This window comes from Abramis brama (assembly GCF_963993115.1).
Source record: "Abramis brama genome assembly, chromosome: 12".
Lineage (NCBI taxonomy): Eukaryota > Metazoa > Chordata > Actinopteri > Cypriniformes > Leuciscidae > Abramis > Abramis brama.
In genome coordinates, this window is record NC_139974.1 from 30,724,283 (window position 1) to 30,747,609 (window position 23,327).

The 23,327-nt window shown below is 37.0% G+C and overlaps 1 protein-coding gene across 1 annotated transcript; it reads right to left on the bottom strand.

Annotated features, from left to right (window-relative positions):
- Window positions 1-352: 352 nt before the first annotated feature.
- Window positions 353-22,521, bottom strand: hpcal4 (hippocalcin like 4). The gene is made up of 4 exons (XM_084131927.1): window positions 22,404-22,521; window positions 5,073-5,248; window positions 4,227-4,442; window positions 353-4,128 (listed from the first exon to the last, which is right to left on the bottom strand). Exons 2-4 carry the CDS (start codon window positions 5,232-5,234, stop codon window positions 3,931-3,933), a joined length of 576 nt encoding a protein of 191 aa, XP_083988053.1. The 5' UTR covers window positions 5,235-5,248; window positions 22,404-22,521; the 3' UTR covers window positions 353-3,930.
- Window positions 22,522-23,327: the final 806 nt, after the last annotated feature.

Below are 23,327 nucleotides of genomic sequence, written 5' to 3' on the forward strand. Positions count from 1 at the left end.
ATGATTGGCACAAAGCTCAGAGTGGCCTTAAAGTGTACCGATTTGTTGGGAAATTGCACTAGTGAAAATGTGTGTCCCTGATGGAAGGTCTACATTTACACAATTCTCCCATCACACTTCAGATGTGCTACTGCCCTGCTGCCATGACAACAGCATTTATCATGACATCACCTCCCTAGAGTGACTCATACTGCACAGGTCTGCATAAAAAGTGAACGGTTTGTGTGCATGAAAATGAGAGAGAGAGAGAGAGAGAGAGAGAGAGAGAGAGAGAAAATTACAAAAATGTATGCGTTTGTCTGACAGCATTTACCTAATCAGTAAGGATGACAAACAACACACAGCCAGACGATTCAGTAGACATCCACATATTTAATTCTCTATGTAACAAAAATAAGTACACGTCTTTGTTCAAGGAGCTTTACGATATTGAAAAAGTGAACAGAAAACCAGACATTTAGAAATGCACATCAACACATACAGTACAGAAAGCGAATTGTATTGCATGACTGGACACAATTAATCCCTTTATAGTATTTTTTTGGGGACATAATCAGAATCTGCACTGGATGGTTATACATGTGAACTTACATTACATTTTTCAAGCTGTATTATAAATGTGTGCATATATATATATATATATATATATATATATATATATATGTGTGTGTGTGTGTGTGTGTGTGTATATATATATATATATATATATATATATATATATATATAATTACATCTTATTAACCCTATATCCAATTTTATGCTTTATAAAGTCTTTGGCACACAAAAAAAAATCTCTCACTGGACTTTAGCAGTGGCATGTATAGTCACTTTAGTGGTGCACATTGCACAACATCCACCAGGCCCATTTTGCACTTCCCATAATCATTACCCGTGACTATAACTGTGTTTATGTAATCTAATCACAGTGATCATTAAGATGGTCAAGATTTCAGACCATACATTGAGTCACGCTGGTACAGATCTGAACTGCGGTAGTAGATAAAATTCAATGTCTTGAAAAGTGCTGCCATTAAATATGACTGTCCCTTGTGAAAAAGAAGTACACTTTAGAATACTTTATTATTACGGAAAGAATAGGTACTTAAATGCAAAGTGAATGTATTGATTTGGACTCTTAATTGCATGTTGAAATTAAATGCAATTAGCTGAAGTACAGTGCTTTTTGGCCCACTTTAAGTAGGCTACATCTTTATATGTATTTTCATAATTTCTTCTTTTGTCTGAAATTTGTTTAAAGTGCTGACAAGCATGTATTCACTACATGTAATTTCTGTTGAAGTGTACTTTTAAAAGATTATTAAAACACAGTGATTTAAAATGTACTATAAAGTAAAACTTTACATTTTATAGCCTACTTTTTCACAAGGCACATTCAGCACAAGAAACCTACAATGTAACATAACATAAAAGAGATTACACTGTCGTAAAACAGCGACAGAATGCGAATGTGACAGGAAATGCATCCCACGTGGATTTCACAATATTGTGAGTAGTAGTTGTGACAAAATGTAATTAAAGAAACTGCTGAAACTCCTGTTACTGAAAATGTAACATCACAAGATATGCTGCAAAATGAACTGCAGGATTAAAGTGATCTATTGCTAAACTACTTTCACTATTGAAAAATAAGTCACTTAGATAAAGCTAAAATGATTATCTAAACATGAATAATCATTGCTATTGTGTAGCACAATGTTCCAGTAAGACATCCTCATTGCGATCTAGAAGTATTTAATGGTTTTGAAAGGGATTCTTGCTAAAATTCACAGATTTGAATGGGTGCCCCCTGGACCTATATCACATGGGGATCTTATTTGGACCCCCTGAAAGCCCAGACAGCCCTAGTTCTGATTAAAAACATATGCTGAAATCAGAACCACATACTAGCATACTACTCTTATCATATCTTTCTATGGTAGAAATAGTAAGGCTATGTAGCTCAAATTCAGCAATAGTCTTTTTGAGGGTCTGCTGCTGAAGTTAACCAGGCAAGTTAACAACAATAACATCTTTCACCACAGGGAGGCAGTCTAAAACTAAAGCTGAATTGCCTCTACTCACAATGTAGTGCAACAGTATTCTCATGTTATAGCGCAATAGTAACATTGACAGGTACTACACATTCTGTGTCTGGTTTACATTTGTGTCCACTTATATTACAAGAGTAAAGAAAGGTAATTCAACATTGACAATATTCATACAATTAAAATCCTTTTGGCTGACACTTTGCTAAGCTTGTGAAATAGGAGATGAATTAATGAAGACTGAACTAAACTAAAACAGCTCACCAGCCATACCAGGTGACAACAAACACGGCGGCGTAATACTCCTAGCACTGGCGTGAAGATCATAAGAAAGAATTAATACAAAGGTTGAGGCATTTGTGTTCTCTTACGTGAACTCACACTCACACACTGCGGCTTTCACACCAGATTGCAAAGAAAAAAAAATGCACACATTAGTTTCCCTCTTTCACAGACAGACCCACATACATAAGTACAGTAAAGTTTTTTTGTGTTAGCACACAAATCATTGCAGCTGTGTCAGAATACGAAAGCAGTTCTAAGAGAAACATTTACATGTACATATTAAGCATGTGTATAGGCATTATGTACAAAATGTATTCATGTACATATATTGTCAGTTCTCTATCTAATAAACGCTATTCCTCATTTTCTGGCATGATCCATCACTAAATATCACCCTTTTACTGAGCCATGGCTTTTTAGTTTTATCTCAGACAATAACACGATTAGAAGATGGCTATGCTTTGTGATGGTATCATCAGATTATGGCAATGTTTTTTCTAACAGTATTACTCGAGTGGGGTAGAGCGCTGTATATGAAGGCACCCGCAAATGTCAAAGGATTCAGTCCTGCCCAGAACTCTGTGCTTTCTACATTTCCCCTCTCTAATGCTCTTCCTCAGGCACAAGGCATGTTGCTGCTCTGACATTTTCAGTACAGAAAAAATGAATTCCAAAGATTATATAATATTTAATAGGTATGCACGGTTTAAATATTTGGCTGATACCAGTAAGCAAATAATTATTGTTATGGCCAATAAACAATAAATATGGAAGCCCTAAGAAGCCATGCAGTTTTCTTTTTTCCTTTTTTGTGAACTTGACACTTCTTCAGTAGATAAATGAACATAAATATTCAGTTCTAGTTTGTCTAAATAAATTAAAAGTAAAACACAGATTCTGGACATCACATTATAATGTGTAATGGATATTCATTTTGAGATTTGCTAAATATTGCATTTATTAAATTATTAGTGTTTTTAAAGAGTGTTGGATGACAGAAAAAATTAAGTAAAAATGAGGTAAATGAGCATGCACAATTATATATACAAATAATGGGCGATCAACAAATAAATAAATAAAAATAATATCAGCAGATATCTAGCTACAGACATATTGTGCATCCTTAATCCATATTTTCATCCTTTGCCTTTTTTATCTTTATCTTGGATTAAAATGTGTTAAAATTGATTATTTATTATTATTATTATTATTTATTTATAATTATTAAATTAAACTTCTGAAAGAGACGGATGCCTGTCTTTTGGCTCAAAAGTGACTTTTCTGAGGAAAGAAATGTCTTGTATTAATGATTCAAGCTTTCAAACTTTCTGACTATCTCTATGGGCTGGAAAGCAGACAGAATGTGTAACAAGTGATACAGGATTGAAAATACTCTCTCTTGCATTACTTTCACTAATCATTCCAAATGGCCATAATCATTGCCTTTGCACTCCCAAGATTACCATGCAGTCTAACTTCTGTTCAACAGTATATTTTCTCTCAGCATCTATTACCTACATCTCTCTAGAAGTCTGTACATGGTTCTCCTCCCCTCCCTACACCCCCCAGCCCCCTTCACTCATCTTCCTCCTCTCCTTTCTTACTTCTGCATGTCACATTGCAGTAAAAGAACAATGGAGGGGTCGCTCTTGGCCGCCTCTTTGAACTCCTCCAGCGTGATCTCATCGTTGTGGTCCTTGTCCATCTTGCTGAAGATTTTGTCCACACGCTGCTGTGGGGTCAGCCCGTCCTCGTTCATACGCATCATGATCACCGTTCCAACCATCTTGTAGATTGCCTGGACATCAGAGACATCCCGAATCGATGGGGTGAACACATTTCTAAAGCAAACACATATTTGAGTATGTGAAGCAATTGCTTCTCTGAATACCTCACCTCAATGATCTCCAGCATCTCCATGCGTGTGATCTTGCCATCTCCGTCTAGGTCGTACATGTTGAAGGCCCAGTTGAGTTTCTGCTCAAAACTTCCCCTGGAAGTGATGGACAGTGCGCAGATGAACTCTCTGAAGTCAATGGTACCGTCACCATTTTTGTCAAATGTCCGAAAGGCATGCTGAGCGAATTTTGAAGCATCGCCATAAGGGAAGAACTGGAAGATACAAAACAGATATGGCAACTGACTTTTTAGTACACTTTTTTGTAACCTAACTACATAGAGATCCTTAAATGATAATTATTTCATCATACGCCCTATAAAGCCTACTGTATTGAATTTGATAAACACATTTCCAAGACCTCTTAATTAACACGATCAAAACTTTGCTGAAAAACCTGTTGTACACAATCTACTACATGCTTTTTGTCAGTTGATAGTTTTTACCTTTTTTTTTTTTTTGCAAGTAAAATGCCTTTCAGTATAATTATAAAACCTTTAGTTTGGGCATCTGAATTAAATGGAGTGTTTTTCCTGCTCTTTGAGCTAGAGCTCCATGTTCTCCTTATATCATACTATATAAAAGCCAAATGTAATAAATATGATACACAAAAAAAAAACACAAATGCAAACTTTAAACACAAATTCATACTGGTTTGGAACAGCATGAGTGCCAGTAAATCATGACAGAATTTTCATATTTAGGTGATCTATCCCTTTAAACAATTGTTTTGAGATTATTTTTAATTATGCTTGTAATTTATTTTATGCACCTTAGGGTCATATGGATAAAGTAACTATATCGTCTGAGTAAAGTATCCCTTTGGGTGTATAGACAACGTTCACCTTGACATAAAGTTGCTGGAATTCTTCCAGATTGAGGATGCCAGTTGGACAGTCCTTCAGAAATCCCTTATACCACTGCTTCAGCTCAACTTCATTGAACTCTGTACTCTTGGTCAAGTCGTCTAGCACCTCAGGAGCAAGCTTGCTGTTGTGTTTCCCCATCTTTTTACACCTCTCTGTGGACAAGGAGGGAAAAGAGCCATAAAATACATTAATGCTTTATAGATTCGCAGCAGCAATCAAAAACAGAAATGTATTGTGGACAACAGCTCTCTTGACAAGACTAATGCGAAGGTGTAATGTAATGCAACTGCAGCTGTGAATCGCACCATTCAAATGGCAACCACTGTCTCCATCCTTTTTTATTACGTTTGCCTCAAATACCATACAAAATAAAGAGTACAGAGCAAGATTTTATCATTAACGAAAAACAATGATCAAATATAGCTGCAAGCAACAATTAAGGGGCAAAGCACAAAGAAGGCACGATAAGTCATGCCAACATGGCTGGGAGCGTCAGACCAACTGCAACAACAAGCAATTAAAGACATTTTAATATGATTTTAGACAAAATGGCTGAAAATCATAAATTCATCACTAGTAAAATGATTTAAAGGTTTATCACTTTCGACCAATAGATGGCACTGTGACCGAATTGATGTGTTGTGGTCAGAGTAAGATGACACCGATGCATTCAAAGTTTGGTGTCAATTGGTCAAAGCATTTTAAAATTTGTTTATGCAGTATACGAAAACGATTTCGTCTATCCAGACAAAATCCATAACTTTTTGCCGGCATGGTCTGAAGATTATATGATACGATTTTGGTGAAAATCGGTCCAATGGTCAAAAAAGTTTGTTTTTAAAGAAAAAAACAACTGAGGCTGAGACTAGTGATATAGTAAAACGTTCAAGACAGGCCTTATTTTTTTAACTCCGAGGTTATTAATTAATCAATGGTGTATGCTTCATTTGAAGCCATCAGCCCTGCAGAAAAATCCAGCATGAATTTTATGTAGGTCCTGGGTTAATGCTGGTTAGAGCTGGTTTATTGCTGTTCTAGCTGGTGGACCAGCATAGTCATGCTTTTCTCAAGCAAAACTGAGCTAGTGTAGCTGGTCCAACAGCAATTCTGCTTACCATGCTAGGGACCAGTAAACCAGCAGCTGGTCTCGGCATGCAAAACATACCTTATTCTGGTGACCAGCAATGCTGAATTTTTAGCAGGGAGTCAGCGCTTTTTGCACATTTTTGTTAAATTGTAAGTAATAAAAATTCAGATGAAGACCTACATTACCCATGAACCCTGAAGAGAAAGATTCAATTCAAACTATATACAAACTTTCAAAATTAAAGAATACTTTCATAACCAAGGCCAGTGAAAATGTGGTCTGTTTCTCTTTATTATTTGAAGCTAACATCTGACTGTTAGCTTGTTTGGGTGAAAACTAAAAAGAGTGCAAAACAAAATAAAACTAAACATTTTCTAAAGATACAAATAATATAACAACTATTTATGAAACTAACTAAAACTAATCTAAAATTTTTCATTCATAATATAAAACAAAATAAAACAAGTAAAAACTTTTCAATATAGAGTGTGTAGAGTGGACTGATTTTTTTGTGACAAATGATGTTTCCATTTCTTTGTCTTTTAGTAGCTGTTGTCCACTATGCTTTTGGGGTTTTACACTTTGTCATGACATTATGTCTTATAATGTGTCTGCCTGTGGCAAAATCCGAGATATATTAAACCAAATCCAAATTGCCCAGGGCCTTGAAAATGGATATATTTGGGTGCACAAATGACAAATGAGGCACTGTGTTAATGAGTCATTATCTCCGCTCTCGGGTTATTAAAGTTCATTAAATATTGAACAGGTCTAAATAGTTGACGAGGGGCACATGATGACGGAATACAGCAGCAGCTTTTCAGAGGAACTCATCTGAGACATTCTGAGACCCGGTCGCCCACAGAGCTATTTTCTCCTCTGACGGTAGGTCATTTTAGTGGGATCATGATGACTAATCAGAGGTGAGCATTCATCTCCTCTCTCTCTCTCACTCTCATTTTCTCTTGCTCTATTTCACTCCCTCTTTGTCGCTGACCTTTATTGGAATTCTGTGGTCTGTCGGCTTTGCTAATCTTGGCATCTTTCTGATTAGTTAACTTTAGACAGGGGTGTTTAATTAAAGATCTAAGTGGTTAATGAACTGTATGGTAGACAACATTCGCCTCAAGGCTCTAGAAAGCTGATTCTTTGGGGCTGGTGAGACAATCCACTATTGTTTTAAATCCGAAAGGCTTCCATCAAACTCTGCAAGCACTCCTGCCCACAGGCCAACGTTTGTTAGCTGCTTTGTAATAAGTGACTGCTCAAAGAGCCGGCGTGCAAGAGGAAACAAAATCTGTCAATCATTACTCCAGAGCCCTCCATGAAACTGCAAAGGAAATGAAGAGCGACTCAAATTGGAAAGCAACGTTTGTTTATGGAAGTTAATCTACACCCATATTGCTTTGGAACCTGTGGCGAGAGTCGTGATTACCTGGGAGTTGTAACATCAATAAGTTGAACACACTGTGTTTTTTGCCACGATGTCATAATATCCTTCAAGCAAGGATTTCTTTTTATTAGAAAATTCAGACACTCACTACCTTATTTTTTTCAGGCACTATAATAAACAAGTTTTTGGCTTGTTGTTTAAGCCAAACTTACACTACAGGACTGAAGCATATTGTACCTTTATTTTTTATATCTTAAACTAGTTAGGCCCGGACTATATCCAACTAGCAGCACCTGCCCATCAGAGGCGGACAGAGTACACAGCTACATTACTTGAGTAAAAGTACAGATACCCCTTGCTAAATTTTACTCAAGTACAAGTAAAAGTACTACAGTCAGATGTCTACTTAAGTAAAAGTACTAAAGTACTTGTTTTTAAAAGTACTTGAGTATCAAGAGTACATTTTCTAAATATTGCATTACTACTGCCACAGTGCTTACATTGGTAAACACAGCAAACACTTGAAGCGAAAACTATCATTAACTTGTTCAGAAAATTGAAATAGTCTGGCGAGGTGGGGCCACGGCTTGGCACATTCCCGGGATGCGAATTTTTTTTTTTCAGGATGGTAGGGGAAGACTCATGAATATTCATTAGGGAAGTCATCCCTGATTGGTCTGATGACCTACCCCTAACCCCACCCCTAAACCTACCCGTCACTGGGGGTCTTATGACCTCCATAACCCCGCCCCTAAACCTACCCGTCACTGGGGTTAAGACCAATCAGGGATGACTTCCCTAATGAATATTCATTAGTCTTCCCCTACCATCCTGGGAAAAATAATATTGCTCCCGGGATGGACCTGCTGCGTCTTCATCCATTGTTTCGTCCATGGTTTCGTCTCTTATCTAAATCTGACCATGGAGTTGACTTTGGCGGAAAGCTGAAGGTGATTGCTGATAGGCTGTCCCAATCAGATGCTCTAATCTGCACAATCCAATCACATTTGAGAGGGTTTCCGAGATGTTTCTTTTTTCCTTTTTTTTAATTTTTTTTTTAGAAGAAGTAACGGGTACTCACAGTTATGGATAGAAATGTAGTGGAGTAAAGAGTACAATATTTGCCTCTCAAATGTACTTGAGTAAAGTCATGAGTACTCCCCAAAAATGATACTCGAGTAAAGTACAGATCCCTCAAAATTGTACTTAAGTACTGTACTCAAGTAAATGTACTCAGTTACTGTCCGGCTCTGCTGCCCATGCATCTGAGTTTTATAGTGTATGCACTTATGAGACACACTGTGCCAAATTTCAATCAGTGTGAAAATAATCACTATTTCTTCATTTACTGATTTGTGCAAATCAGTAGGGCTGGTAAAAAATATAGATTTTTGCAATTAATTGAACTATCCCAATATTGATTCTTGAAATCACTAGACTGATTTTTACACTATTTTCAGTGGCTGCGTGAAAATGTATTTGTGTCAATTCCTGTTCTACAGCTGTCAATGTGTTCAGATAAACTCACTTACTAAACCGTGTTGTCTGGACCCTGATGTAAAAAAAAATCACATTTACAGGGTTTTTAGAAGCGGAAGTCGTCATAGTTGGGTAAACTTCTATAGTGGTGAATGGGAGATGATGGCAAATATAATATTTTGTTCCCAAACTGTATTCCCATTTGCTCCAAAAACAAAAGAAAATCATGACTGCGTTTTCCACGACTTTCCAAAAGAAGGGAAAAAATATAGAGAGACTAATTACAGCAGTCAGAAGAGAGAATGATGGCAATGATCAATGCCATCACTCCCTCAGCCGTTGTATTAGAAACACTCAAACAGCAGTGTTAATTTGTTTTTTTGTAATTTACTGCCAAGGTAATATAACACAAAGAATATACAGTGACCAATGACTCTTTAGACTGCTATTTCAAAAAGAAGAGGTACTTGTTACACTGCCTTATACATCATTAAAAGAGCAAATCAAATCAGGAAATCTGGTCTCAATACAAATCAAAAATGATGTTTGATGACATACATAGTCATATTGCTAAGTTTGTTTTACAATGCATTCTGGGATCGTACCTAGAGTCAGAGAGGAATATGATCTTGTAAAGCTCTTGTAACCAACATCACAGAAAAAAAGAATCTATTAGGCTTTAAATGTAAGCAGGACGTGCGTCCTTGACCTATTCCTTTTACTCCTGACATGTCTACAATTCAATTAAGACCAACAGATCAGGTCTACCAGCATGTATCTCTCATTCAACTTCTGTCTTCACAGCACACAATGAGGCCATCAGGAACACAGTGTGAGATGGAGAGAAGGGTGGTAAGGAGTTCAAAGTGAATAAGTAGATCTGTATAGCAGTGGTGTTCTTAAATGAGGAGGCTTTTTTTATATATAAATCAAATGTAAATTCATATCCCACTAAAGGTCCTTGCACACTGAGTCCAAAATTTTAGTATGCATTTTATCGTATTCGTGATTCGGTGGCTCTGAACTGTCAAAACACCATTCAAAATGCTTGCTACGATTGCGAAAAAGGCAGAAAATCAAACCTGATCCAAAAAATGTTATGACGGATGAAAGTTTCGGAGACAGCGTGCAAGCGTGATTGACATAACGTGAGGTCGTATTTATTTTTTAACGTGCGAAAATTTCGGATGCGAATTCCGAACTCAGTGTGCAAGGGCCTTTACACTTAATGTTGTCACAATTTTCCTGGTTAAAAAAACATTACATCAAAAAAGAGAGAGAAAGAGAGAGAGAGAGAGTGAGAGAGAGAGTGAAACCAAAGATAATTCTATTTTGTACTCATTAATACTCTGTAATTAATCTTTTTGAAAACAAGTATAAATCTCATCATAGTGTTTTTAAGCATTTTTACATTTATTCCAAAATAATAACTAACTGGAGTTACAATTTAAACAATATATATTTTTTATGAACTGATGGTCAATTGTTCTTTTTAATAGTCAACTTAATTTCATCAGTCATCAAGCTTGTTAAACTGGTATGATGTACCTTTAATTTCACCAAGCTGATTGCTCACTAAAAAACCCCACGTTCATCATGTTTTCAGTCCTTTTCAAGTTTAATTTTGGCATGGCATAAAGCAGTTATACCTAAGTGGCTGAGTTATTTACTTACTTTTTAATTAGACTTCCCATTAACACCATCATTTTGTTAATTCAGACCAATTCACGAATGCGCACGACAACAAAATGCAGGATTTATAGCACGAACCAATCATATCCAATCATAACAAATCATATCCAATCATATGATTGGAGGCATTGCCTCCTCTCAGGTGACTTCCCCCTATTCATTGTCAATTACCCCCACCAAACCCACTGCATGCTTTAGGGGGTCTGTAAAAGTCAATGGGCTCAGGGGAGGCAAAGAGAGACGTGGCGTCCCGCTGTAACTTTACCTGTGGGGGTCCCTGTTGGACACTGTTATGTTAGAAAAACAAGTGATTTATACACCTTTTTAATGTCACATTTTGTCATATTTGGATTATATTATTTTTGTAACAAGGGTTATTTTCTCATCTAATTGTTTGAGGAGGCACTGCCTCTCTTGCCTCCCCGGAGGAAACGCCCCTGAAGTATAGAGACTTTGAAGTCTGGAAGGCAAGGGAAATGTTAAAGAGGGAGAGTGGGAGTGGAGAGGGGTTTCAAGAGGGGGAGAGACCAACTGTGTTTGGTGTACAAATGTGAAGTTGGACAGAACTGCCCCATCCTGAACCTCCGACAAGGCCCAATTTAATGCCAGTCAGGAGAGCAAAAGCATGTTGCAGAAAACTGGGCTTCCAAAAGCACCTCAGCCGATAAGAAATATGGGCAGACAGTCTTAAAATTAATGAAAAATACAAAGTACACCAAAAAAATACTTTTAATCTTTGGCTTGAGTTCAGAAATAATAGTTTTATAGTATCTTCTTTTCCCAGTTGTTTACTGTGGAATATAATCTCTCCTGAGTTTCTGTCCGATTAGTCAGTTCCTGCTTCATTTACCACCCAAGAGGACGTTTCTGCTTATCAACGAATGGTAGCTTTTATGTGGCTGTTTGCGGATTAGTCTAGCAGTGCTGAGGGAAGAAATGTGGGAGACATTGCAAAGGTGCTGCTGTCACTATGCCGTTTCTCTATTCCTTGAGCAGAAGTGATGCTTATCCTTATCTATGAGGATTTGCAGATTAATGCAAACTTACAATTGAGAGCAAATACCTTATTTCTTACTTCAGAAAGACTGCATTACATACAGCTGTTTTGGCTACTGGTTAACATTATTTTCCATACCCTTGGTGCCAAGGTGACATCAGCCAAAAAAATGTCACAATAAGACAAGGTGCATGTATTAAGAAAGTACATAGAAACTACTTTGCCTTTATGTTGACTTTAAAGACTATAAAAAAATAAAAAACTCTAACAAAATTATTGTGATGAAACCAAAAGGTCACACACATTAATTCTGCTTCATGATCTTTTACAGAGTCATGTCTAAAGCTGTTACCTTCCCTTCAGTAAGAAAACAGAGTGAATGTCTTTTGTGGCCTTGTTTCATGGCCTCTCCTATCACTTTATCTTTTTCATCAGTTCTCCATTGTCACTCAGAGTGATCGATGGACAGTGATTGCCTGTGTGGTCACTGCTGATGTCTTTGACATTCCAGCCAGATCAGTCTGTGTGTGTTCCTTTTAAGAGCCACCAAATGAGATGAGAACCCTTGGAGCCGAGATGTGCTGGACACTGGGGCATTGGCAGTGGATTAATTCCACACATGCACAAACACACTCAAATGCACACACGTACAAAGCCATACAGGTCTGGCACTTAAATGGATCCCAGGTGGGAAAAAAACTTTTTTTTTCAGGGGCTGAACATTGTACTGGCAACTGTCGGAGATTGAACAAGAAAAGAAGAGATGACTCAATTTGAGTCTCTTATAGACTTTATTCACCCCAGTGACCCTCTGCAAATTCTTTCAAGATTGACATGGCAGAAGGAACTGAGAGATGAAAGAGAAGTAGGCTTTAGATTTTAGAAACACATAGAACCTGTCATAATCAGTCAAGTTTGGTCATTTTTTTAAATGTCTTTAACAAGTCTCTATAGGCTCCCTGAATTTTCAGCATCCTTACTCCAGTCTTCAGTGTCACATGATCCTTCAGAAATCATTCTAATATGCTGAAATTTTAATATGTTATTTGTTCACTGACCTGAATAGGGAGGGTGTTTTAAGTACCCTATAAGGACACTAGCCTTTTCACAACAATGTTCCGGCCCTTTTATTCTGGACAAAAGTGGCGTGTTACAAGTGTGCTTTATCAAAACCCTGGGATGATACCACTGGTGAATAATTGGTTGTCCTGGTAACAGACCAGGAAGCTTTCACAACCCTTGTCTCGCGAAATTCAGCCAATAACAACTGGTTAGAAGCTTTGCCATGGATGGATCCTTTCTTTGTCTTAATTTGGCTCTTTCTTAATATGCAACAGCAAAGTCAATTCATCTTAAAGTTGGATGGTGGATTTACTTGATTTTCTATTCAGGGTTGGGTTGCAATTTTAAGTTAGCTATTTCAGTTATCAAGATTCATTTACTTTCAGTTAACTTGACAAAAAATAACTAAATAATCTTTTCCACCATCGGGACAAACCGTTCTCGTTGCTTAACCATTCCATTCCGTGCCGATCTGGCCCAGTTGGTATGGATATAGTTTCATTTTCCACTGAGGGGCTGATAACGGAGCTCTTTGGAAGGTAATACAAATGTGTCAGTCACATTAAAATGCATTGTGTGATAAATAACAACACAATACCAGCTATCAACCAATATCTAAAGTCCCTCCTCTAAAGATTATCTTTTATTTTATTTATGCTGATTCAAACATACTGCTTTCCATAGAAATAAATATTTATCTTTATCTTTCATACTTTATATTATTGTTGTGATGACTAAATTCACTTATACAAGATTTTTTTTTCAGTAGTAAAATAGAACATATTTATTATTCAGCCATTATTTGTCATTAAAGCAAAAGGAAGATAAACCACATACTATTCTGAAATTAAAGGTCCCGTATTATGCCCCTTTTCACAAGATGTAAAATAAGTCTCTGATGTCCCCAGAGTGTGTATGTGAAGTTTCAGCTCAAAATACCCAACAGATCATTTTTTACAGCATGTTTCAATTGTCATTTTTTGGGGCTCAGAAAAACGCGCTGTTTTAGTGTGTGCCCTTTAAATGCAAATAAGCTGCTGCTGGATGACCCAGGGGGCGGAGCTTCATGAGCTTGCGCTCAGTCTCTCAGGACAATTTCATCTCACGGAATGATGATAATAATATCAGAAACTCTCAGTAACGGTGTTCATTTCGAGTCGGACAATAATGCCTACAGAGTCAGAGTGCTGTATAGAGATGAAACAGGTATAGTTTAGTAGTTTAATTACGGTTATTATAACGTATTTGTCATCTGCTTGTATGTATCCATTATTTATTAATAGCCTACAAGTCTACCGTCCGAATGATGATCAAACATATACTGATGAGTTTAATAAAGTTTATTGTACATCACACAAAAGATGAAGCGTCAGTTTTACTTCAGAAAATCACCGTAAGAGCTGAGTAAACACAGTAAGTTATAAGAAGTGCGCAAGTACATAAACGAATTTCGGTAGAGTTGAGGGAGCATTCCTGTGGGCGGAGGTTAGTCAAAAAACGGTTCTAGTGACGTCATTAAAGAAGGAAGTAGAGGGATGTAGTCCAAACGGGCCGTTCGATGTATGTAGGCGACTTCTGTTAAAGGAGACATATCATACTTTTAAATTGTTCCTTTTTACATATAAATCATACATTTGCAGTCTATATAAAGCGGAACTGCAATGCTTGGGTTTGAATTCCTCATTATTATAGCTCCACAGGCCCCTTTTCTACCCATTTTCTGATGTGCATCTGAGAGCAACTCGTTTTGGTGCGGTCTCTTTAAATACAATTGAGACACTTCATACCCCGCCCACACTCGGTTCAACTCCACCCCGTTCGGCCATTTTTGTAGTTTGATAGCAGAGATACGATTATCTAGCGGCACAGAAACTTTTTATTCACACGTTATTAACAAAATGTCAACAACGGAAGACTTGTCCAGCCAGCCTTACATGTTCGAGCCAGAGTCGGAGCAGGAGCGAGATGAAAATGAAGACGACGAACCTGTAGAACAACGTCTTCATATGGATGTATCGCAATGGTGTGTACTGTATTTACACATGAAACTTTGGTCTTCCGACCTTTTACCACCGTGTCGATTTATTTTGATTAATATGTGCGAGAGAGCAAGACAGCGTCTAGTTTGGAGACGGTGATGTCTTGTTTACACTTTCGCCTGGCTCTGAAGAGAGAGAGTGAGCGCGCGCGCGACCGGGTCTCTCTCTCTGCTCGTTCTTTCAGTTAAACATGCGTCCTGTAACAAGCGCGGCAGTTCATCTACATTAAACGGTGTAATGAAGTGTGTGGGTTACTACATCCAACAACCGAACATTTTAACTTACCCTCTCGTAACTTCTGCATCCTTTAGCTTGGACTACAAAATTGCAGCGAGAAATAAAAATGGCGGATTGCTCGAAGTGTTGGGCCGGAAGTCAATGTCCTTATTTGGCAGTTCCACTGCAAATACTGTGACGTAATAGTTCAAAAAACGTCATAGATAACAGAAAAATCGGAACAGGTTGAAAAATATGACCAAAACAGAATATAAAGATATCAACGAAGCACCTGAAGAGAATAATTTCATATTTTCTGTACTTCTAAACACTCCAAATATACAACAAAATGCATTTAAGGGCTAAAAAAGTGCATTTGGCATGATATGTCCCCTTTAAATAAAATATCTCGCTTGGCATTGAACTTTGAGCTTTATAATTTTACAGATATTATTTATACTCTAACAACAACATTACACACTAACTAAAGTTTGAAACATGGGATCACGAAGAACGGGACCTTTAAATAAGTTAGATACATCTCTAATTAACTTTTCACTCAAAGTAACATTAATATTTTACAGTTGAAAAAGTGCAAACCTGATGAGCAATTGCAAATATTATGATCCTTCTCTCAGTCTACGAATGATTTATGGATGTGTACGTCACTCCTGAAGCTTTTTTATGCCACCTTCTCTTCACTGCAGTTCAATTACAGGTGAGTCATAAAATTCTCCATCTCCACTGACTCATGTGGCATAACAACCAATAGTGGGCATAAATAATGCAGCTGTTTGGAGATATGCAGCCTAAAGGTCAACCATGCTTATCTGGAGTGAAAGGGGCACATCCAAAACTGTCAGTCAATCAGCCAAAGGAGCTTTTGTGAGCAAAAGAGTCAACATAAAGGTGATTCTTCAATTATACATAAACAGATCAGTGGGGAAAAATATATAAGCTAGTCCCTTTATTTTCCCCTGTCTCTGTCAGTGACAACAAACCTCTCTGTCCCTAACTGTACTTTTTCTCACAACTACTAATGCACAACACTCACACACACAGGGCATGGTGGCAGATGGTTCAGGGCAGTAATTTAAGATAGTTGCTGTAGGCAAGGTGCTGCTGTGTCCCATGTGGGGTATGGGGCAAAGGCAAACAAATCACTTAGCAACTGCAGGACTGTAGCTACAGAATAGTCTCGACTTGGGCTTCGATGCTAAATTTAGGATCTTCTAAAAGGATGCAATTAAAGGCCTGCAATTAAAAAACAGCATGAATTATTTTTGTAAATGTACCTTGATTTTTAAAGACGCTATTTTGAAAATGGTTGTGTGTGTGTGTGTGTGTGTTTTGGTCTATATATGAAAGTCAGTGTAGTCCAGCATTGATTTGGACCCCATTGACTTCCACTGCATGGACAGATACAGTTCAAATAATTCTTCAAAATATATATTTTTTTGTTCTACAGAAGAAAGTCATACAGGTTTAGAACAAAATAAGGGTGAGTAAATAATTTTTTTTCTTTTGGTGAACTATCCTTAGGGTGAAAGTAACCTGCTTTTTCAGACAAACGCTCCGTCTCCTATAGAGTTTGATATCAAAGATGTCAAATTCTGCAATCAGATTCAGAAATTTCAATATGAACATTTCTAATAAAAATTTTTAAAAAAATGTTTAGCTCTTTACAATGTCAAGACTAATTTCTCTTTTTATTTAGGAGAAACATCTCAGACAAAGTTGATGAATGAAACATAGCTGAGAATCCTGTCTCCTGAGCTATAGAGCAACCCCCGAGCAATAACATTTTTCTCTTGGATAAACAGCTATGTTTACTGGCTCTAAACGAGTCCCACTGCATCGGGTTAAATTAGACCATTTGGTGTTTCTATAGTGATGTTTCCCCAATCCAGTGCTGAAGAAACATATTGTCCTCTCTCAGGAGGAGAGGGCAACCCAATGAAGGTCACTGCACCTGCTCTCTACCTCTCAAAATATTGTATGTACAAAGTACTGTCATTTGTATCTGCTAATGCAACACTGCGGCTGTTGACGGCAGGATATACAATGTAGCATAATGGTGTATTTTGAGGAACCTAACAGCACGAGTTCCACTCCACAGAATACAATGGAACTCCCTAATGCTTCTTCAGAATCCAATTATGTTTTGTATTTGAGGTAATTCTGTGCAATGAGTAAAAAAAAAGGCTTAATGATACTATACCAATCAGTAGTTATTGCTAAGGCAAGCAACACTGTTACTATTGCTCATATTATTGATTTGAACCAACCACTTTTTACGACTTTTTAGCCAATTCACATGTCAGATCTCATGAGAAAATACCATATAGTTACATGGCATTTAAGCGAAACCTAAATATGTCGGACACTTGAGAGTAAACTCATTTCACTTGGCCAGTAAGCTACCACTCAGATCATCTTAGAAACCATCTAGCAATACCCTAGCAACACACAACAACAATAAAGATAAAACTATACGACAACCACAACACCAAAATTGTGGTGGCACGTTTTGCATGGGCATTCACAACTCACATACAGTACTTCAGAAAAAATATCTTGTTAAATCTGATATAAATAATAGAATATTCAATATAATTTTATTGATTATATTATATTGATAATATAATCAATTTAATCAATATAATATAAATTTGAAGTCATTCACTTCATTTCCTTATATTACTGAGAAAAAAAGATAATGTCAGTAGATAATCTAACCAGCTAAATAAAATATTATAAAATCATTATGGTTTGTGGTGTAGGAAACAAAGTTTTAAAGCTTCTGTTAGAGTACAAAACAACAACATTTTAAACAGTTATTTTAATAAGCGTATGCCATCCGTCTCTGTTAGGCAGAACAAAATATTGTACCATTAAACGGCTGTTCCAGATGCTGGAATAATACAACAGCACAATCAGTATTTAGTATTCAGAACGGCGTGTCACACAGGTGCACAGTCTTTCTGTGATCATTTTATTGTGCTGCATTTGATTTAAGTGGCTTGGCAGGCGGTATTTGAACTGTGCCCTCTCAAGGATGGCACATTGGGGGGGAAATAAATGGGATTATGAAATGTGGTGATGACCAGTCTGGGCTGTCGATGTAGTGCACTGTAATACCTCTGAAAGAAGTGCACTACATTGGCGAATTAAATCTGTTTCCTCTGAAAAAATTTGCAAATCAGTTGTAAACATCCATGGCCTTATTTATAAAATGTGCCTATTTGCACAGATTTGATGCATACGCTAAAATCCACGCCAATTATCATATTTATAAAAGCGGTCTTTGACCATTCACAAGTAAAGCGTTTGGACGTTGACGGTTGCTCTTTATATGTTAATTACATGAATTATGTGCCATTTACAAGGCAGAGATCCATTCAGCTGCGCACAATTTCAAGATCATTTGTGATTTATAAATTTCACATCCGAGATAGAGGCGTACGCATGTTCTCTGAATCACACGGATGCACATTTGAGAAATGATAGTAAGATCAAATGTAAGATTGTTTTTACAAAACATTTTATAAATGAGGCCCCAAAAGTTTGAAATTCTATCTCCCGGGAGGTGCAAATATCAGTTCAATGTAAAATCAGTTTGTGTTCAAATCAATAAGCTGGAAACACACAAGCAGTCAGATGCTAAAGGATGTGCTGTACCATACTATCTATAGATTGGATACACAGTGGGCGTCATTCTATGCCAACACTATTTTTTGCCATGGAACTGTCAGTCCTGTTTCTCAAAATCAGCCTTATCATGGTTTGTACTTGATGCCTTATCTAAATGCTGTACCATGTTGGGTAAGCGCATTGAACAATTTGTTTCTAACACCCCAGGGCGTCATCCGATAACTCCAGCTGCTAAATGTATCTGACAGCATCCCTCCGTTATGACACTGTACTTGCCTCTCATTCAAATTCAGAACAGGAAGCAGAGCAAAGAACAACAACAACAACGCCAGCGAAAAAAGATTAACAGAAAGGAAACAAGCCAGAGCGCTTCTGTTTGACATGACAAACATGCACAATATTAACAGGATCCTATCTGAGGGGGGAACAATTATACAAAATCGTCATCATTCGTTCTTCCAAGCAGCCATTCCTTTGTTTTTCCATGTCGAGCTGACCACCAGAGGTCATATATCGGTCCCGCCAAAAAGCTGACAACTGTGTGTGGCTTCCAGAACTCAGCCATTTTAAATCTGCCATCCATCTCCATGAAAACCAGAGCATGTGACACGGGTAATCAGGCAGTCGGCCATCCGTGTGAGCGTAGTGCGATACTAGCCAATGCTCTTGTTGGGGACAAAATCAAGGGGACGGTCGGACGTGTATACATGTGCTGACCCTATGACCCGTCCACAGTCTAATATCTTTTAGGCTAGTTCACTAAAAAAACCTACTGTACCATAGTTGATACGCAAATATCTAAGGCCTCTTATCTTCTATGCCTCTGTCATCTTATTGACAGTTTACACTTTTTTTTAGCAAGTGAAAGCCCTTTTAGTGTAAGTCCCACTTCAGGTTGTGGTACACTTGTCTTTTTGCTGTGAAATCTTTACTGATTTAAGAATAACTTTTTATATTTTTAGTAATATTTCAAGATGAACACTAACTGGATTAAAGCAACTGAGGTTTACTTGATTATCCATGCATTTTCTTTTTAGAAAAATCATGTTAAAATAAAATGTGACTTAAATATGATACGTCAGACTTTTGAGGGATGTCTATCTCTCAATCATAGTTGTATTGTATGTATTGCCCCCATAATTAAAATTACAGAGCTTTGGTCATTAAATAAGCATTTTACTAAGACATTATTGGGAGATATAGAGTGACAACTGATATTTATATGCATTAAGTCAAGTCAAGTCAAGTTTATTTATATAGCGTTTTTCACAATACAGATTGTATCAAAGCAGCTTCACAGTATTAAATTAAAATAATACATCAATGCTTGTTTCTAGTGGAAAATGTCCACGTTTGGTAATGCTGATCAATAGTATTGTTGATTGATTAATTAAATTAAATATCCCAAATATCCCCAACTGAGCAAGCCAAAGGCATTAGTCTGCAATACTTGTTTCATTGGTTTACTTTAAAAGCTATCAGAATTTCATCTTACATTTTGACCATAAATATCAGCACTACTGCACTAAATTTTATATTTTTGCTCAATTTTGGCCTCTGAACTAAGTTGAGGTGTTTTTTTCCTTCTCGATATCCATATTCTCCTAGATAATAGCCTGCAATATGAGTTATAATTGCCTGCTGTATCAAATATGACACTCTGCAAACTTTAGTTTAGATGTGTTTTTTTTATATTTTGTCTAAAGCTTCAATAAACTCTTCCATAAAAAAATGACTTATTCATACGTCAGGCTTTACAGGTTTAAAGGACAAAGCTCCTTCCACAACAGGACACCTTTTCAGATGTTTCAAACTAAACTATATTAGACAATCGCCCTGCACTTCAGCAAATGAAGTGTGTCATGGTCAGACGAAGTGATGCGGCCGTGGACCTCCGCTCTTCTCATCATTAAACCATCCCACATCCCTCAAGCCCTCTGCCGTGTTTCATCTGAGCGTACATAATCACATCTGCATCCATTCATTATTTGAGCTTAATGAGCAGTGGCCGTGAGACATACTGAGCTCACTGAGGCTTCACGGCCACTCGCAGGCCCGTCCAAACGGCAGCATGGATGCAAACAAACGTGGTGCCAACAAGCCGATGCTCTCACAACTCGCTGCTGATCATTTTAGTGACAGTTCAATGGTGAGCACTTGGTGACCAGTGAACAGAGCACTCAAAGAGCAGTCAATTATTTATCTAACTTCAGGTTATATGCAGATTGTTTACAAATCTAATTTCAATAGTTAAATTCTAGTTGAACAATGTACTAAAATAACTAAAACTGAAATAAAAATTATTATAAAGGCCTAGACATTTTTTTTAAACACAAAAACTAATTAAAATGACAACATCATTACTAAAACTTTAACAAAATTAAAATGAAAACAGTTACAATTAAATAATATTAATAAAAACTGGTATATCAGTGATAGAATGGCACTGTGCCTGATCCCTAAAAATCTCTACATGACTAAAAAATGACATGAGCTTGCGATGCCAAAAAATTCTGCAAGGGCCTATGATGCACAAACAATTCTGCATGTCTATGATGCCAAAAAAATGTGGCATGTGTCTATAATACTCAAAAACGCCGCATAAATTTATGATGCTCAGAAAATTATCCATGGAATATGCCTAAAATATGCTGTATGATGCGCAAGCTGCACAAGTGTATAATGTCGAAAATGCTTCCCAACGAAAGTGTCCAAAAAAGCTGCAAGCACATATGATATCCAAAAAAAATAGTCTATGATTCTTAAAAATGCTCTACTCACTTGTGAATGACGGCCGCAAATTCTGCACACTTCTGTGAAAATTAGCTATAAAATATGTCTAAAATATGCTTATGGTGCTCACAGCAAGCTGCACATGCACCTAATGCAAAAAAAAAAAAAAAAAAAAGCCCAATTAAACCATTCAAAAATTCATGATTCCCAAACCGGTTGCAAGCACATATGCCCAAAAATGCTTTGAGTCAATGTTGGCCAAAAATGCTCTATGCACCTAATGCCCCAACGTTACTGCAGTTCTCTATGATGCCCATAATGCTGCACGCACCATGCCCACAAATGCTGTCTTGGAAGGCAGGTGACTAGGTTTGGAGACACAGCCATGTTGTCCCACTCATACATGCGTGGCGCAGCGCAGACACAACACTGACTCATATCCACGCATCCATGAAGTTTTCTGGCACCGCGCTATTGATAAACAGACCTGAACAACTCGCCATTATGTCAATAACGCGGGCAAATAAATGCAGCGGACCAAGTCATCATATAAACCACTAAACAACTTAACACAGCAAACTAACAATCACTCAACACTAAATGTAGCCTATAAATGTATATTCCGTTTTGTTTAATTTTACTTTTATGACATCTCTATCTATATGTCTGCACAAGATATGAATGCATGAGTAAGAATTAACATGACATTTATTAAAAGTTGTAATGGCACATTCTTGGAAAAACATATTTCTCTTATAGCAAAGGAAAAATATATATAATAATGTGTTTTAGTTTGTGGGTTCATTTATCAGTTATAGTGTCACTAAATTAAATATAAAATATGTAGCCTATGTTGTATTCAGCGAACCGTGAAGGAACAATGCGCACATTATGAAATGATATGAAATGACAAAGAAGTAGATAACTATTTAAATGCAAATACAATATTACTTACCCAAATATCGTGAGAGAAGTATCCGGTATTTTATTTATCGCTCAAAGTGACTTGTACTCTCGCGGTTGGAGGAGTAAACTGTTCTTCAACAGAAAAACGCCACCTATTTGTTTCTTCCCTATGAGGAGGATGAATGGAGCGGTTTCGTTTCCCTTGCCAACACATTTGCATAAGGACCGCCTAATCCGTCCTCTGATTGGCCAATATCAGAGATTAGAGCGACTGTCAAGAAATATTCGTTTTTAATTGGATAGTATCAACTGTCAGTTAAAAAACAGCTAGTTGCCGCATACCTTATAAACTAGCGCTTGTTGCACCTTCCTGCGGGTATCACTGCATGCCAACAGGGAAAATGTACGTTTATATTAACTTGAACGGGTGCATGTTTATAATAACTTGAACAGGTGTGTTAATAATTTGCATTACATTTGTAGAAGTATTCAGGTAAAATCTATCTATCTATCTATCTATCTATCTATCTATCTATCTATCTATCTATCTATCTGAATGTATGTATATATATATGGCGGCTAGATTACTTTTAAACAGCCTTCAGGTCTGTGATCAGAACTGTGCAAAGTACACGCATGCTTTCATTTAGATTTGGCACAGCAGGTTTTAGGTTTCTATCTATCTATCTAGGCTATCTAGTCTGTCTGTCTAGCAGCTGGCATAAGTGTATTACTCTCAGTGTAAAACCATGCATCTAAAGGCAATAGAATTTGTGTTGGTGACAAATTAATCACATAAAAATCAGATCAAATTGGTTCTGGAGATGAAATGGAATAAATTTAAGATTAAGTTTTTCTAAATTGCTATTTTTTGCTAAGTAAACAATTGTTTTATGGGACATGACTCTATTGCATGTCAACAAAATGTAGTAACTCACACAAAACACTTAATTCATGCTTGAAAACCTAGTTA

Bases quoted from the DNA above. Each gene is read 5' to 3' on its own strand.
- hpcal4 (XM_084131927.1), bottom strand. From the start codon at position 5,234: ATGGGGAAACACAACAGCAAGCTTGCTCCTGAGGTGCTAGACGACTTG. The intron at 4,443-5,072 runs GTGAACGTTGTC...TGTATCTTCCAG, and splicing joins TCCAGCAACTTTATGTCAAG to TTCTTCCCTTATGGCGATGC. The intron at 4,129-4,226 runs GTGAGGTATTCA...TCTGATGTCCAG, and splicing joins AGATGCTGGAGATCATTGAG to GCAATCTACAAGATGGTTGG.